Raw genomic sequence first — 16,177 nt, 5'->3', positions numbered from 1 at the left:
GATAAATCAAACTCTAACAAAATAACAAAAACACAAAGGAAAGTCCAAATTACAGATCAGTAATGATGGTAAATCACAGTATTGTAAGGGATGGTGATGGTTTATGGGGTCTGGCTACATCATGCCCGGTCCCCATCCTGATTCTTGTCCTCGTTCTCCTCCTCTCTCTCGTCCTCTCGCTGCCACGCCTCCATGTTTTCACAAAAGAGTTGAGATTGAGGTTTTTTTGTGGTGCTAAGGCTCAGACTGATTGAGGTTCAAGTAGTGGATAAGTGTTTTTGTGTGTGTGTGTGTGTGTGTGTGTGTGTGTGTGTGTGTGTGTGTGTGTGTACATGTATATGTTGTATGTTTTCTTGCACACATGTCAGAAACAATGTGTTGTGTTTTGCAAGAAGTGCAAAGCAGAAAATATGTTTGTTCAAGGCGTGGTTACAAAAGTTAAGGCTTGGATGCTTTTGTCTAAGTATTCACTTTAAGGGTGTAAGCAATCACAAACAAGTGTATAATGAAGGGTACCATGGCAACCACAGAAGTTAGAACAACAGACAGTGATTCATTATCCTGACACGACTTTGTTGTTCTTGTTCTCTACATGAAAATAGACAAGAGCAGCTTTCTTCTTATTCATAGCAGAAAACAATGTGCTTCTCATTACCAGCATCCTTAGACCATTAGAAGTGTGTGTGTGTGTGTGTGTGTGTGTGTGTGTTTGTGTTGGATGATGAGTGAATGCAAGTGAGTTAATATTTATGTATTTGCCTGCATCCTTAACTCAGAGACCACACACACACACACACACACACACACACACACACACACACACACACACACACACACACACACACACACACACACACACACACACACACACAGCACCGTCCTACAGCAAAGACTCCCTCACTCTCTGCCTCCGTCACGGCTCCCCCTCGGCGCCACCACCGCCCGGCTCGCATCCTCGGCGCTCTCTGCGCGTAAAGAGGTCCTTGTGTGTTGGTGGCTGACCTCCGGAGTGCCTGCGGAGAGAGGCCTCATGAGAGCCTTTGATTGGCCCTCCAGCAGCGCAGCTGGAACAGCCCAGAGCATCACAGCCCGGGGGTTAAACTACACAACATGTTATTACCGAGTTACTTCTCTAACATATTCATGTTCTAGAGGTCTTCATTATGACCGATGATCAGAGGGTAAAGGAAATGAATCATCGTTTGAGTTTAGTCTAGGTTTACTCGCTGTGTGCGCATAATGAACATGGACTAAAGTAAAGACTAAAGAAAGCACAGAGCATTGATTGGCTAGCAGCATGCTGAGTCATCAATTTCAGAAAGGGCAAACACCCTAAGGCCAGCTGTTGTGCAATGTGTATGCACCCTTTTGCCTCCAACTCCTTATTACCTAATACCTAGTTTGAGTTAGCACCATGTTAGCACAGTAAACATACAATAATAAAGCTCTTCCTTAATCAGTAGTATACTTAAGGGGCAGTCAGTTTGTAGTAAATTAAGCAATATTTCACCCCAAAATAAATGAAAATGTGTAAATCAATCAACCCGTCTCACTTCCGAAAAACACATGCATCTTCACTAAAACCAGACTATTTAAAATACGTCAGACTCACATGGATGAGTACAAACAGGAAACTGTTTGTGATGAGTTGTTAACATTACATTACGGTCATTTAGCAGACGCTTTTATCCAAAGCGACTTACAATTCAGTATATATCTATACATATATTATATATATATATATATATATATATATATATATATATATATATATATATAAATATCTCTCCTTCTGCTCTTTCCCTCTTCCGTAGAGTTTGTGCCAGTGGGTTCTGAGTGTGAAGAAGAACTACAGGAAGAACGTGGCTTATCACAACTGGAGACACGCCTTCAACACTGCCCAGAGCATGTTCACCCTCCTCAAGTCAGGACGCCTCCAGGTCAGTCGGTCCCTGATTAGGAGGAGCTGATTCGTTAAATTGCCAGTTGCTAAACATTTGGAATTCCAAGAATGACTAGTTTGCTGCTGAAAAGCATTGAATTCACAATCTTGTTGGACAATCAAACCCCACTGATGAACAAGAAAAAGAAAACACGGCCGTTGTGACTGAAGAGGACTGAAGTCTCATATCTCCAGTAGCACCAGCATTCCTTACATGTGCATAACCGTGCAACAGTAACGTCTCTGCAAGGCGTCTTTCACAGTATAGTCATGTTAATTGAAACAACTGGCTCAGAATGTAGGAAATGAAAAGCCCTCAGTGTGTTTTGGCAGTAATGTTTGATTGACATGATTTGTAGCTCATGGGTTGAACTAAACAGCATCTATAATGGATGGTCAGAATGAAAATACCTCCTACAGCAGCAGGAATAAAACAGGTCAGACAACTCTGACTACACAAAAACATGCAACATGCAATCATTTCTGCATCAAATACTAGCAACGATGAGCAGCTGCTGGATGTGTCCGTATGGACGGCTCTGGTGTAAAAGCTGTAAAAGAAGCTGTCCACTCCGGGCTTTGTGCTGAGCGCCCACACCGCCAACCATGTGTGGACAGTTAGGACAGCTTCTGAGGCTTTTGTTTGGTTTAATTGTTCCAAAAGATTGTCGTCCGTTTACTAGCTGCCATCGTGTGATGTGGTGTGTGTGTGTTTTTCTGTTCCTTCCTCCACTCGTCCGTCTCCTCACAGAATAACCTGAGCGATCTGGAGGTCTTGGCTCTGATGATTGCAACTCTGAGCCACGATCTGGACCACAGAGGAGTCAACAACTCCTACATACAGAGGTACAGAAGGAGAGCATGAGTCATATAAGTATATGTATGAATGTATGTGCATGTGTGGGAGCACGCTGTATCCACTCTGTGTCTTTCTTCTTGTGTGTGTGTGTGTGTGTGTGTGTGTGTGTGTGTGTGTGTGTACAGGAGCGACCACCCACTGGCCCAGCTCTACTGCCACTCCACCATGGAGCACCACCACGTCGACCAGTGCCTCATGATCCTCAACAGCTCTGTAGGTGCACTCACTCACTCACTCACTCACTCACTCACTCACTCACTCACTCACTCACTCACTCACTCACTCATGTACAGAGGAATCCAGTCACCTACCTACCAACTACAACAAGAGAGAAAACACTAGTCCTAAATGCTTTCCTACTTTGTCTAACAAGTGGTATATTTCATCAGCTGATGTATTATTTGCTCAGAGCCGCTCTTATTGCAAACACAAAGACCCTACATGTTAGAGCCAGACAGGTAGGTTAGCCAGACCGATATCAAATAATCGCAGACATATCAGTTTACATGTGGGCCCACAAGTAATAGCAGTCATTAAGGAACAGTGTCACATTCGACACCAGAGATTACTCACAGGGTTGTTCTTCCACTGAAAATCTATGTTCAGTGGAGAGTAGCTAAGTCTGCTCAAGAAGCCTCTAGATGGCGTCACGCACTACTTTGCATATATTCCGTAACTATCAACACATGTACAAGATCTTTGTAAAGATAAGTTAAGAAATACAGCAAAGTCAAGCTAAACCTAATGGACTCTTACTAGCTTCACCATGAGCTATTGTTACGTTTTAATGCTCATCAGATCAATATTAATCCTAATCTACCTCTCACTTCAAAACTGTGGCGGGTTGAAGGATGTGTTGATCGGTCCAGCTTTAATCAACATGTGGTACCTACACTGAACCAGGCGACTCTATAATGTGAAACAGGGATCTCAATGTGCCGAAATTACAAAGATGTATTACTTTGCTTTTCAGGTAACTAACACTCAAATAGGTCCGGTTACTAAATGTCCTCCCAGCAGACGTTCAGACCTCATAATGCATATTTGCGAGCTTGGACCGGTACTTGGTTTCGACAATGTTCATAGTGTAGAAAGCTGACTCACAGTTGATCCAGACACGGTCAAGGAGTTGACATTTGGTTCGTACGAAAACCCTACTGTACTCCGCTCACTTCAGAAATAACTGCTGCCGCCTTAAAGGACCAGCTGTCTGAACTGCAGCTACAGTGTAGCAAAGGAAGAGCTGTCACTTTCATCATGATGTCAGTGTGGGAGCAGGATGAAGGGACCAAAAGCATCAGGCAAATCGTCTCTTCCCAGTTATGCAAAACATGACACTAGTTGACCTTTCACCGCTGCAGCTGATTCAGTATGCAGCGGCTGAGCTCTTGGCTGGCGCTTTGAAGAGGCTCCATCCCTCTCCTCTCCTGGTGTCTCAGAAAGGACTTCATCGTCTTCACAGTCTGTGTTGTCTTGCATGTATACAGTAGGTCTTCAATCTGCTGTGGTCCTACAACAGCTACTATTAGATGTTTATGTTCCAGATTAAAACTGGTCATCCCTTTTCTATTGCAGAAGCAAAAATCCATTGCCAATAACAAAACAAATACAAATGTTTAACTTAATAGCCTAATATGATAAAAGAAGAAGAACAAAAAGATGGTAATGTAATGTAAAGATGGTAGTGTAATGTATGTAATGTAGCTTTTAGTGTGTGGTGTAATCATTATTATGTGTATCCTCATTTAAGCCCTTAAAGCTTTGGGAACCTCTTTGAGTCAACTCATCCTGGTCCTTCCTGTAAGGAACTGAAACCAACTCTAAGTGGAACCTGAGGTTTTGTGTTCTGAGTTAACGCAAGACCTTGTTTACTTAGTGGAGATTTGAGCATAATTATATTAACTCTGAAACTGATGCATGTGCATAACTTTTTTTTGGGAAGTAGTGTTACAGCATGTGACGTTACAGTGACTGGGTTTTAGCCTCCCTAAAGCCTTACAGCTCGCACGCTCAGAACGTGGGCCTGTGCACGAACAACAAAAATAGCAAGTTCCAGTCTTCCCAGGTGACAACGTTCCTAGGCATGGTTCTGGATTCTAGTTGGACGACCATTGTACTGACTCCTGAGAGGCAGCAGGTCTGTGAAGCCTGCCTCTATTCTCATGGGCTTAATGGCAGCCATAGTGCAAGTGGCCCCTTGCCCTCCTTTACATGTTACCTGTCCAAAGGTGCCCGCTGAGGTTGGGCCTTCGTTCACAAGGGTCCCACCAAACCAAGATAGTGACAGAAGATGTAAATGTTTTATCGGCGCAGAACGCAGTCGATCTATTGGGCCTGGGTATTGGTACTCGATATCTTTAAAGTATCGGCCAAAATAACCCAGCAGCAAGTAGTATCGAAACTTCTCCACTAACAAGATAATATAATAATCTATCCTTTTTGGGTCAGATCTAGAAAAAAGGACTATTGACATGGTGTTGCTTGCAACTGCTACAACCCATACAGCCAGGATCATCTGCCTGCACACGGCCCTCAACATGGAAATGTCTCTGCCGCTGGCTAGCAGCTAACGGTGCTAACAGAGCTAACAGTGTTTACCTGAGGGGGAAGAAGAGGACGGCCGTACGCTCTCATGACGACGCGGTTCTGCTCTCATGACGACGAGGTTCTGCTCTCATGACGACGAGGTTCTGCTCTCATGACGACGCGGTTCTGCTAGCATGAGTCTGAGGACAGTGTGATCAGTGCCAGAATAGGCAATAACGACACTTTTTATTAATAAAGGCGCCATATGTACTTCCATGTTACTTTCCACTGTTAATTACTTAATCACATGCATGCTAATACACAGGACAGTCTTTAAAGGCACAAATATAAATATATATATATATATATATATATATATATATATATATATATATATATATATATATATATATATTTGTTAATTGAAGTTCAAGCAGTTATTTGTTGAGAACAGTGAATGAACAAAGCACAAACTACCAGCCACCATAGAGCAGAAGGTAGTTCCAAAGACATTCTGATATGACCACCAACATACAATGGCAGCAGAAATCTGTGACGCAGATATCTGTGAACCAGTTGAAGCCAAAACAATCTGTCTTTTTGTGTATTTTTGTAACTTTGAATCTAGTAAGGACAATGGATTTACAGTGTAATCCTTTCTATAGACAATGTTATCAGTGATGTGTTTGTCATATAAAAGTGTGATCGGGGTTAGGGTCAGGTGGGTCACAGTTCAAATCATTTCATCCTGAGGTGGCCAATGCTTGCTGCATAGGAACATGATGGTGTGGGAGTGGATTCTCACAGGCCTGCAGGATCCTGGACCTCTTCGTCTTATTTATTATGCCTCTTCTGCTCATTTTCCAGCTGCTAGCCTGCCCCAGAACACTCTGATGGCCCAATAAAATATAGTGAATTACAGTATGCTCTGATCTTCATGGCCTCAAAACAAACTCTAAATATACTCCCAACTCCACAGCACCACTAACCCCACTGCTGCTGGACACGTTCAGACATATTCATACAGATGTAAGCACACACACTCACACACACAATCACACACAGTCACACAATCACTCACACACACAGTCACACAATCACTCACACACACAATCACACACAGTCACACAATCACTCACACACACTCACACACAGTCACACACTCACACACACAGTCACTCACACACACAATCACACACACTCACACACAGTCACACACTCACACACACAGTCACTCACACACACAATCACAGACAGTCACACACTCACACACACAGTCACACAATCACTCACACACACAATCACACACAGTCACACACACACAATCACACAATCACACACCCACACCCACCCACACACACACACACACACACACACACACACACACACACACACACACACACAGCCTGTTGCAAACCATGTCACATGCAGGCTGAAAAACATTCATGCAAGCTCACACTCTTAAAGCACTTTAGACGGAAAAATGTGTCAACTATCAACTATCATGCTTATAAACACTCAAGACATATGGACGGGTTGTTTGATTCATTTGTGTGCGTGTGTGTGTGTGCTTTTGCAGTCTAGTGTTGTCATGGCAACCCCTTGGTGGTCTATTAGAGAACAAACTAGTAGTACCAGTAGTACCTTTCCCTCAGAGGCTGCTGTTGTCAAACTCCCCTGTATGTTTCCATGTGTAAATCATTGAATCAGATACAGAGCTGCTCCCTCTGTCTCTCTCTCTCTCTCTCTCTCTCTCTCCAGGGAAACCAGATCCTGAGCGGTCTCTCCCTGGATGAGTACAAGACCACTCTGAAGATGATCGAGAGGGCTATTCTGGCCACTGACCTGGCCCTGTACATGAAGTAGGTACCAAACGTCAAGCCCAGATGGAAATGTGACTGGAGAGGGGGAGGGGAGAGAGAGAGAGAGAGAGAGAGGGAGAGAGAGAGAGAGAGAGAGAGAGAGAGAGAGAGAGAGAGGGGGGGGAGAAAGAAAGAGAGAGGGGGGAGAGAGAGAGGGGGAGAGAGAGAGAGAGGGGGGGGGGGGAGAGAGAGAAAGAGAGAGAGAGAGGGAAACAGAGAGACAGAGAGAGGGAAGAAGACAGAAGAAGATAAGTCAATTTGGGCAGAGGAAGGACAAGGGGGGCTATTTTGTAATATTGTGACTGGTAGTGATTGCATTCATTCAGAGCAGATCACACCTGTCTCATCATTGATGCTGATAATGTCTTCCTGTCTTCTTACAGAAATTCTCTTTTTACTTGTCAAACGTCAGCTTGTTCAAATTGTACTTTCTGTGAGTGATCTTGCAGTGTTCAATCATGAATCATGAAATGTGATTAAGAAATGTACAACAACATACTGCAGCTGCATACATTGACCTCTGACATACAGTACATTGTTCTGAAGGGCAAACATGTATGGAGCGATTTTTGCCCAGACATGTTTTATTTATTTCTTTACATTATTTAGTCAGTACTTATGTCATTGTCTGTTGTGTGCATTGGATTATTCTGACAGAAAGCTGGTTGAATTACACGCATCATCTACAGTTATGTTTTGGTGGACTTTATAAAAAATAAAACGTGTTGGTTTAATGTTGAAGATGTCTGCAGACTTAGCTCATCCTTCCCTCCGACATTTCATTTCGTCTGTTCCATCTTTGTCTTTTTTCCACTTGTTTTCAATCATCCACCTTAGTGATTACAGCTCTTATCTAATCCCTCGTTCAGTCTAGACAGTGGGTGGTGGAGGAGAAAAGGTTATATACTGTATGAGGATAATTATCTGCTGTGTCATTATGTGTGTGTGTGTGTGTGTGTGTGTGTGTGTGTGTGTGTGTGTGTGTGTGTGTGTGTTGTCAGGAGGCGTGGAGAGTTCTTTGAGCTCACCAAGAACAGCCAGTTTGTTTGGGAAGACGAACATCACAGAGACTTATTGAGGTGAGCACCGGCCCTCCAAAACTCACACCACACGCCAGCTTAGCTACTTTTTGGCCAAATCTAGCATAAAAGTCACTGCACGTAATAAAGCCAGGCTAGCTGTTTCCCCCTGCTTCCACTCTTTATGCTAAGCTACGCTAATCACATCTGGACTCCAGCTCCGTACTAACCACACAGACACAGACATGTTTGATATCAATCTTCTCATCTCAAGCTCGGAAAGAAAGCAGATAAGTGTATTTGTGAAAATATGAAATGATTAATTTAAGAGGACAACTGAAAGTAAGACTCCTGAGTATCTGTATCTGTGTGCTATGAAACTACTGTGAGTACAGTAGTTCTTTTTTACAAATCAACTGTTCTTCATTCATAAAGCAAAGTATTATTGATACAAATATAATTAGAATTTTAAAGCTTTGTGCATTAGATGCATATCACAGAATTATCATCACACAGAAATTATTTTTTGTTTCTGCGATGCAGTGATTTTATACACACAACATATTCTCTTTGTTGCCTTCCAGTTCCATAGATTTCACTCTCAATGGTTAGACGTGGACTCGTGCTATAAGTAGCTGCTGTTGATCATTTTGTGTCTAAGGCGTGGCTCTGTGACGATCGATGTGTGTCAATGTATCTCCCCCTTCAGGTCAATGCTGATGACTGCATGTGACATCTCAGCCATCACAAAGCCCTGGCCAGTGCAAAAAAGGGTAAAAGATGAATTTATGTGTTGGATGAAATGAAATTGTTGGTCTTCTCTAGTAAGTAAGTTTCCCTTACTTCTGGTTGCTGTAGCCAGTTTCTGTAGGACCGATAACAAACTATAAACTGAGTCTCAAAATGAGTGTTCACGCAGAATGTCCACAGTCAAAGTACTGTTCTATTCAAGGGTCACTACAGCCAGCTGTTCTCACACACATCAAGTAATCACAGAAGACTGATCTGTAAAATATAACCATTTATTAAATCCAAATGATAACTCATCAAATCAAAAAATATCAAAAGCCAACAAACATATAATAATCATATTATATTGACTTTAGGTATTATGTCTAATACCTAAAGTCAACAAACTGTGTGTGTGTGTGTGTGCGTGTGTGTATATATATATATATATACATATATATACGTATGTATATGTAGGAGTGAACTACTCAGACAGTGGTAGAATGTAATCTCAAGCGGGCCCGTGGACCTACAAACAAGATGGCGGAGGTAAAAGAACTACGACCAGATAGAGGGAGGTGGCTACGTACGTGACCTAATTAAGCCCAGACACCAAACAAACTCTTACTATGAGATGATTTCAGTCCTTTGAGTTTAAGGTGAAAAGGTTGTGCGTCTTCCGGGTTGTGCAGTCAGCCTCGGTCTCTGCAGAGAGGGGGACCCTTCGGTGAAAAGGGGAATTTGTCGTCCTTTGGCCGGCACTGTATACATTAATGGTGAGAGAACGGGTTGTAGAAGTTATCCGTTCTCTCACTGCAGGATCCAAAAACATAAATATAGAAACACAGTCTATGTTCATCCAGCAGATTTGACTTGAGACCTAATAGGGTTTCTTGAGAGGCAAAGGTTACTTTGGGGACCTCCTGACACCAAGCGAGCTCAGACGGAGATAGCTGATTTGAAGCTTGCTTGGTTTTATCAGATGCCTGTCCTGGTCATAGAACCGGTGGGGGGTCTCTTTTGGTCTCTTTTGGCCAATGAGGGGCCAGTATTAAGTTTGGCTGGAGCTGTTAGGTGTGGTCTCCTTCCTTGGAGCCTGTTCTTATCAGCACCCAGATCAGGCCTTTTGTTGAACACAAGGCCAGGGTATTTTCCTTTGTTTGAAAGCACATGGCGAGGGTCTTGTCCAGGCCATGAGGGCAGAGTCAGACCCCAACAGGTGTAACGCCAAAATGCAACCAAAAACATGGCTGATTGTGAAAAACTGCACAACTGAACTCTCATGTAAACAAACCAGAGGAGCGAAAAGGATGCATGAGGTAACAGACACCATTATACACTTTACTTACGGACATCAGTTAACATGCAGGTTTTACTAATGTGTTATTTTAAGCAAGTACAGGCAAATGTACCTTTCATTGCCATTTAGTTGATGGTTTACCGTTAACAATGTATGCTTCTATTGTTGTTTGATGTCAGACAGCAGCTTCTTTGTGAAGTTGGGGTAGATGGATTTTCCCAGAGTTTACGAGTAGGAACTCTGTACATTGTAGGCTAGTTCAAGTGTTCTGGAACGCAGCATTAGTGTAAGACAAGTCAAGATGTCCACAGTGAAAAGGTCTATTTTTGCTTTGAGTCACAGTGTGGGGTCGACCTTTGGAACATAAATTAGTTCAGCTGCAGTTTAGCTGTGATTCAGCCGAACCTGTTCTGGTTTCGACACAGCAATCAGGTCCAACTCAGCACGCAGCTGTGCGATTTGACTAATTGATCCGTAACACTGTGGTTCTGACACAAACGCTTCACTTGAAGCCTGACCAGATAGATCCTTGTGTGATCTTGTGATCCTGTGATTGCGGTGTGCTCTTGTGATATTGTGAGAATCCAGCTGCCGTCCAAGGTAATAGTGGCATAGCAACAGCCCCACGACGTCTTATACTGCTAGCAAACAGATTCTCATTTACAGAGAGACACAGAGCAACACTAGCAGTTTGTAAAGGCCGTCACACCTTCCTCGTCTGTGGTTTGCTTGATGTAAATGTCGCCATCCACCCACGGACGTCCGCATGCAGCCCAATAGTTGTGACTTAACTGTACGCATAGCATATGCACTGACTACACATGATCCAGTGTAGCTCCACACTCCAGTCCAGTTGATACCTCTAGCTGGTTTGCCAAGACAAAGAAGGAGATCAAATGGATGCTTGTTTTGAAGAGAGGTTGTTCGAGGAGATCCGCCGTTACCCATATTATTGTCTCTAAAAGACTACAAAGACAGCCAAATGACGTTGAGGTAAACAGCATTATGGTGCATTACTGATACCAAATGGAATAGCGTGTGGATCGGGAAATACGCACGCTTGGAATGCCAGACCGACGCAGACCCACAATTGTAGTATGAATGGATGGACGTGCACGTCTGCGTGATTGGTACTAGTCTGCGGCTTACTGCGGACGCAGATAGTCTGTCAAAAGCTTTAGTCCACCATTTACTCTCCTTTTAGCTTTGTTGTGGTCTGTTTTGGGGTGTGGCCGAGTAAAGACTCACTCTGAGCTGAAATGAAACAATGGCACATGAATTAGGTAAATGGTAGGCCAGACATTGTTTGCAGGTTTAAATTACAGCAGTCATTCATTGGCTAGTTCTCTATTGAATGACAGAGGATAGACAGCTGCTGATTTCATCTCTATTGGCTGAGACTTTCTAGCGTCTTTCACTTCAGGCCACACCCCACTCAGTGATGTCACAACAGGTGTTTCTCATCAGTTTTAAAGGCAAAACATCTTCTGTGACATCACTGATTAGGGTCTAACCTGAAGGTTTCTACAGCAGAGAGCAGTGCAGCGCGGCTTCATATCTTCTTCTGTCTTCATATTTGATCCTACCATTTCTGACTCTGTTTACACCCTAACACTCTATTTCTGTCTATCTCACACACACACACACTCATACACACATTGTTTCATCGTTCTCCTTTTCATCTCAGAGCTGTGTCCCTGTTCTTTCATCTCCCCGCTGACCTCCGTTAGTCGGCATCTCGTTAGGAACCACAGGCACAGTGGAGAGAAGTTCAGACAGGCACTCTATGTATGTGTGTATGTGTTGATAAGTGCTCATTAATGAAAACAGCTGTGCCCTCGGTCCTCTTGAAAAAAAACATTCAGGGAAGTAAACACCACTCTGCTCACCAGCTCACTTTGTGTCTGCCGTTTGGACGCTGGGCAAACAGCAGTGTGTGAATGTGTGTGTGTGAATGGGTGAATGATGAAATGTAGTGTAAAGTCATCTTACCATTAAAGCAGGGTCTCAAACTGAGAGGGAATGGCCTGCGACATGATGTCAGAAATATCAAATAATCTGGCATGCAAAATATTTTCTTCCTATTTTTTTATACCAATTTTCATATACAGTTCAAATAAGAAAGACATGATTTTGTTTAAAACAAGTGGATGAACTCAGACAGTTTCTAGATGATGGACATTGCAGGGTTTCTTTTGTGAAGTTTAAGCTACCTGCCTGATGTACAAGGAAAAGTTGCTGTTTCATAGAAATATAATCTCAAACATCATTACTCCACTAAACACGAGGAAATACCAGGGAGACCGGAAAAAAGAAACCGAGCCACGCAGCTCCAGAGAGGCCTGAAGTCTCAGCAATGTCTTTTCCATAAAGCCAAGAAGGATGCTGCTGTGGTTAAGTTAATCGCCAAAGCAGGAAAGCCTTTCACCAAAGCGCCATTTCTGAAGAATTGCATGTTGTAAATCACTGTTATCCTACGTCCAGAAAAGAAGAGCTTGTTTAACAATATCTCTCTATTGGCAAACACAGTGGCATTTTAAGCTATTTACATTAGGAGTATTAATACTGGCCATATTAATACGTTGAAAGTTACAGAAGAGTTGTGTCCAGTGCGCAGCCGAGGATAGATTTCAGCACGTTCTAAAGAAACCCCTCAGGATGTGATAGTGGTGTTGACAGAAAAGTTTGAATACTCATCACACTGTGATGTGTTGTGATACCTGAATAGTTTCTTCTGTCTTTGCACAAGTGGCTAAAGAAAGAAAAAACACTCTTAGCAAGTTTTTGTATGCAGTAACTTGGAACTAAGTGTTAATATTGTTAATTGTGTTAAGATATAAGTCCTTGATGGTTCTCTTTTTGTCATGTTCTTTTCATCAGTAAACTTTCCATTGAACTTTTGAATCTACATGTCTGCTTTGGGCTAACGATAATAGTTGAACTAACCAGTTTCTTCTCTCTGATGCAGATTGCAGAGCTGGTAGCCACTGAGTTCTTCGAGCAGGGGGACAAGGAGAGACGGGAGCTGAACATTGAGCCCACTGTAAGTGTCGGAGTGTATTCTGTGTGACAAACACCTCTCTAAGCTGGGGTGTGCCTCAGGGATCCGTGACGGGTTTGTTTTTAATTCAAGTGCTTGGCAGGTTGTTGTCTGTGGCCTCTCATTTAAGCGCTATGCTGATGATACTCAACTGTATGTTTGTGTTCCCTGGTGACTCGAAGACTGTTGATGTCTTAAATAATTGCATGTTAGATATATAATTATAAATATAATATATATATATATATATATATATATATAATATATATATATATATATATATATATAATATGCTTAAACCATGACACAACTCATGTGTTTAGAATTATAATTACTATTATTTTGTATTCGTTATTATATTATGAATCATATCTTATGGAAAGTCACACAGACTACCATTTATTATTCTTAAAATCAGCCTCCTGCCAGTTTGCCTGTGCCTCTGTCATAAATTACATGTAGTGTTGATTAACACTGTCATTTGTGTGAATTGTGTTCTGATTGGTGTGCTGATGTATTATTGCTGGCTGTGCAACAAATTGCCCCACAGGGATAATAAAGATGGCTGTACCTTATCATACAGATAAACTAACCAGTTATCATGGTTTCATCTGGCTTCATTACTTGAATGGGCCCTTGTGGCATAATTATGAATCTATAACTTTACTTGGAGACCCGCCCTGTGTAGTTTGTTGAGGTTAGGCAGCTGATCAGATAAACAATAAATAATTATTGATTATCTTTTTATAGTAATTTCTTAAGCTAAAATAACACTGGTGACAGCCTCTCGAATGTGAGGATTTGCCACTTTTATTTGGCATGCATGATGCATGATGATGGTGAAATGAAAAATCTTTGGGTTTTTGCCTTTTGACAAAATGTGTGAAATATGTCACTACATGTTAGATGTCATGGACAGCTTGTTCATTTTGTTTACATGTAATCGTTTTCAATCCTTTTACCTTAGGACCTGATGAATCGTGAGAAGAGAGATAAAATACCCAGCATGCAGGTGTCCTTCATTGACGCCATCTGCACTCAGTTATATGAGGTAAATCCAACAATTCAACTTGGAGTGACGACTGTTTGTGTTACTAGAAACCACTGTACCGAATGAAAAGCTGGAAAGGGCATTTTGTCAATGCCAATGATGGACAATCTTTTTACTATTTCCCCCAAAGATGAATGAACATTTCTGTCACTGTCACAGACCTTGGCTGGCATGTCGGAGTATTGCTCCCCGCTGCTGGAAGGATGTCAGGAAAACCGGCAGCATTGGAAGCGGTTGGCCGAGGAGTGCGAGAAGGGGCTGGTTAACGGCTTGGTGTGATCCCAACACCAGTTTGGTTTTCAACCAGCACACATTTCCAGGGTCTTTCCTGTCCAACCTGGTCTCTCAACATTTCATGAAATTAGCATGACATCTAAAAGGACAAATGAGATCATTTCTCTAACAAGAAAAGTTTGTCTGCTGAAAAAAAACATTCAATATGTTTGACAGTAAAAGGGCAGACACACTTTCCTTCACATTTACAAACTCTTGAGCAGGCTCAGGTAAAACGTTACCGCCCAAGTCCAGCGTCTTAGCATGCTAACTAACTAATTAGCACTGAACAGAAGTACAGCTGGTTATGATGGGAATGTTATTCGTTTTGCAAGCATTTAGTCATTAGCCAAAGTATCGCTACAAAATAGGGGATCATCAGAATGAATCCTCTGGGAACCATGAATGACTTTACGAATTTCATGGCAGTCCTTCAAGAGACGTTGAGATATTTCAGTCAAGACCAATCCATCCATAGAGCCGCTAGCATGGCTAAACAGTTCCTACGCAGCACCGAAGTGGTGCAGTCAGCTTAGCAGACTTATCTGTGTTAGCTAGCTTCAAAGCTAACAAAACCCCATGTTAGTCAACTAATGTTGGAAGAGAAAAGAAAGGTCAAATTTAACTATTAGCCAAAATGTCTGTTAAACTTGGTGGAAGAAGAAGTGGTGATAACCTGACTAAACTGTTGTTGGCTTGTTTACATCTGAAAGCTCACCTCTAACCCTAACCGGAACAGATAGAACCGATAGAAACAATGACTAGATCTATGAAAATAAGACCCAGGTTGTAATATACCGTAACATAAAACCTTAAACTCTCATGACAATGAAGTGCAACGTTGTGCTCATGACACACAGTCCATGTTTCAGAGGTCATGCTCATTTCGTTAAAAACTGTGTGAGACTTGTCTTCCTATCGTCACCATTTTTCCACAGCCGTCACTCAGCAGAGAAAATAACAGAGTCAGCACTAAGCTATATTTATTACAATAGCCTTTTTTATTTTTGCACAGAGTGGCTGTCGTCTTGAAGTCTCACTTCTATTATCACTCACAGGTAGTGACATTTAGGGAACACTGAATGGTGAGACGTAGATCACTGGCACCAGTTCAGCGGGATACAGATATTGTACCGACTATATAGTTTACATAGCGTCACAGTAATCTGATAAGCTTGTTTAATGTCTTTGTTCACAGAATACACACACAAGGGTCTTTTGTAACATTTTTTTTCACTCATTGTCTTAACTATTGTATATTTATTTGTGTTTGATATATTTATTAGAGTTTCTATATCGTACGGTCCTCCTTTTGTCAAGAGCACACAATGCTTTATAGGAAATGTAGTTTTCGTACTTTAACAAATCCTGTCTCCTTTTTGAAGGACCTTTCTTAGGAACAACTCTTTCAGATGACATTTGGAAATGTACTGTTTTGTGTTGTTTGAAACTTAGAAATGTGAAGGAGCCAAAGACTAGGCCTGCAATTTCAAAGGGAACAGGTCTGCATTTTTCCACTGCCTTGTGATAAAATAGGACCAATTCACAATTAAAAGAAAAAAAGTTTGTATTTGTC

At 42.0% G+C, this 16,177-nt stretch overlaps 1 protein-coding gene across 5 annotated transcripts in view; it reads left to right on the top strand.

The window, feature by feature from the left end:
• Window positions 1-16,177, top strand: part of pde5ab (phosphodiesterase 5A, cGMP-specific, b) — an 81,900-nt gene extending 65,723 nt beyond the window's left edge. For all 5 annotated transcript variants that reach the window (XM_068713756.1, XM_068713758.1, XM_068713755.1 and 2 more), the window contains 9 exons: window positions 1,815-1,940; window positions 2,694-2,788; window positions 2,927-3,014; window positions 7,089-7,189; window positions 8,191-8,268; window positions 8,918-8,981; window positions 13,206-13,280; window positions 14,245-14,328; window positions 14,488-16,177. In XM_068713756.1, coding sequence (XP_068569857.1) covers window positions 1,815-1,940; window positions 2,694-2,788; window positions 2,927-3,014; window positions 7,089-7,189; window positions 8,191-8,268; window positions 8,918-8,981; window positions 13,206-13,280; window positions 14,245-14,328; window positions 14,488-14,607 — 831 coding nt within the window. In that variant the 3' untranslated portion in view covers window positions 14,608-16,177. The remainder of the gene's footprint in view (window positions 1-1,814; window positions 1,941-2,693; window positions 2,789-2,926; window positions 3,015-7,088; window positions 7,190-8,190; window positions 8,269-8,917; window positions 8,982-13,205; window positions 13,281-14,244; window positions 14,329-14,487) is intronic.

The sequence above is a fragment of the Cebidichthys violaceus genome, unplaced genomic scaffold (assembly GCF_023349555.1).
Source record: "Cebidichthys violaceus isolate CVI_PGR_0920_01 unplaced genomic scaffold, fCebVio1.0.p SCAF_19, whole genome shotgun sequence".
NCBI classification, from domain to species: Eukaryota; Metazoa; Chordata; class Actinopteri; order Perciformes; family Stichaeidae; genus Cebidichthys; species Cebidichthys violaceus.
Note: the sequence above shows the minus strand (reverse complement) of the source record. Positions and strands in the feature narration are given on the sequence as shown.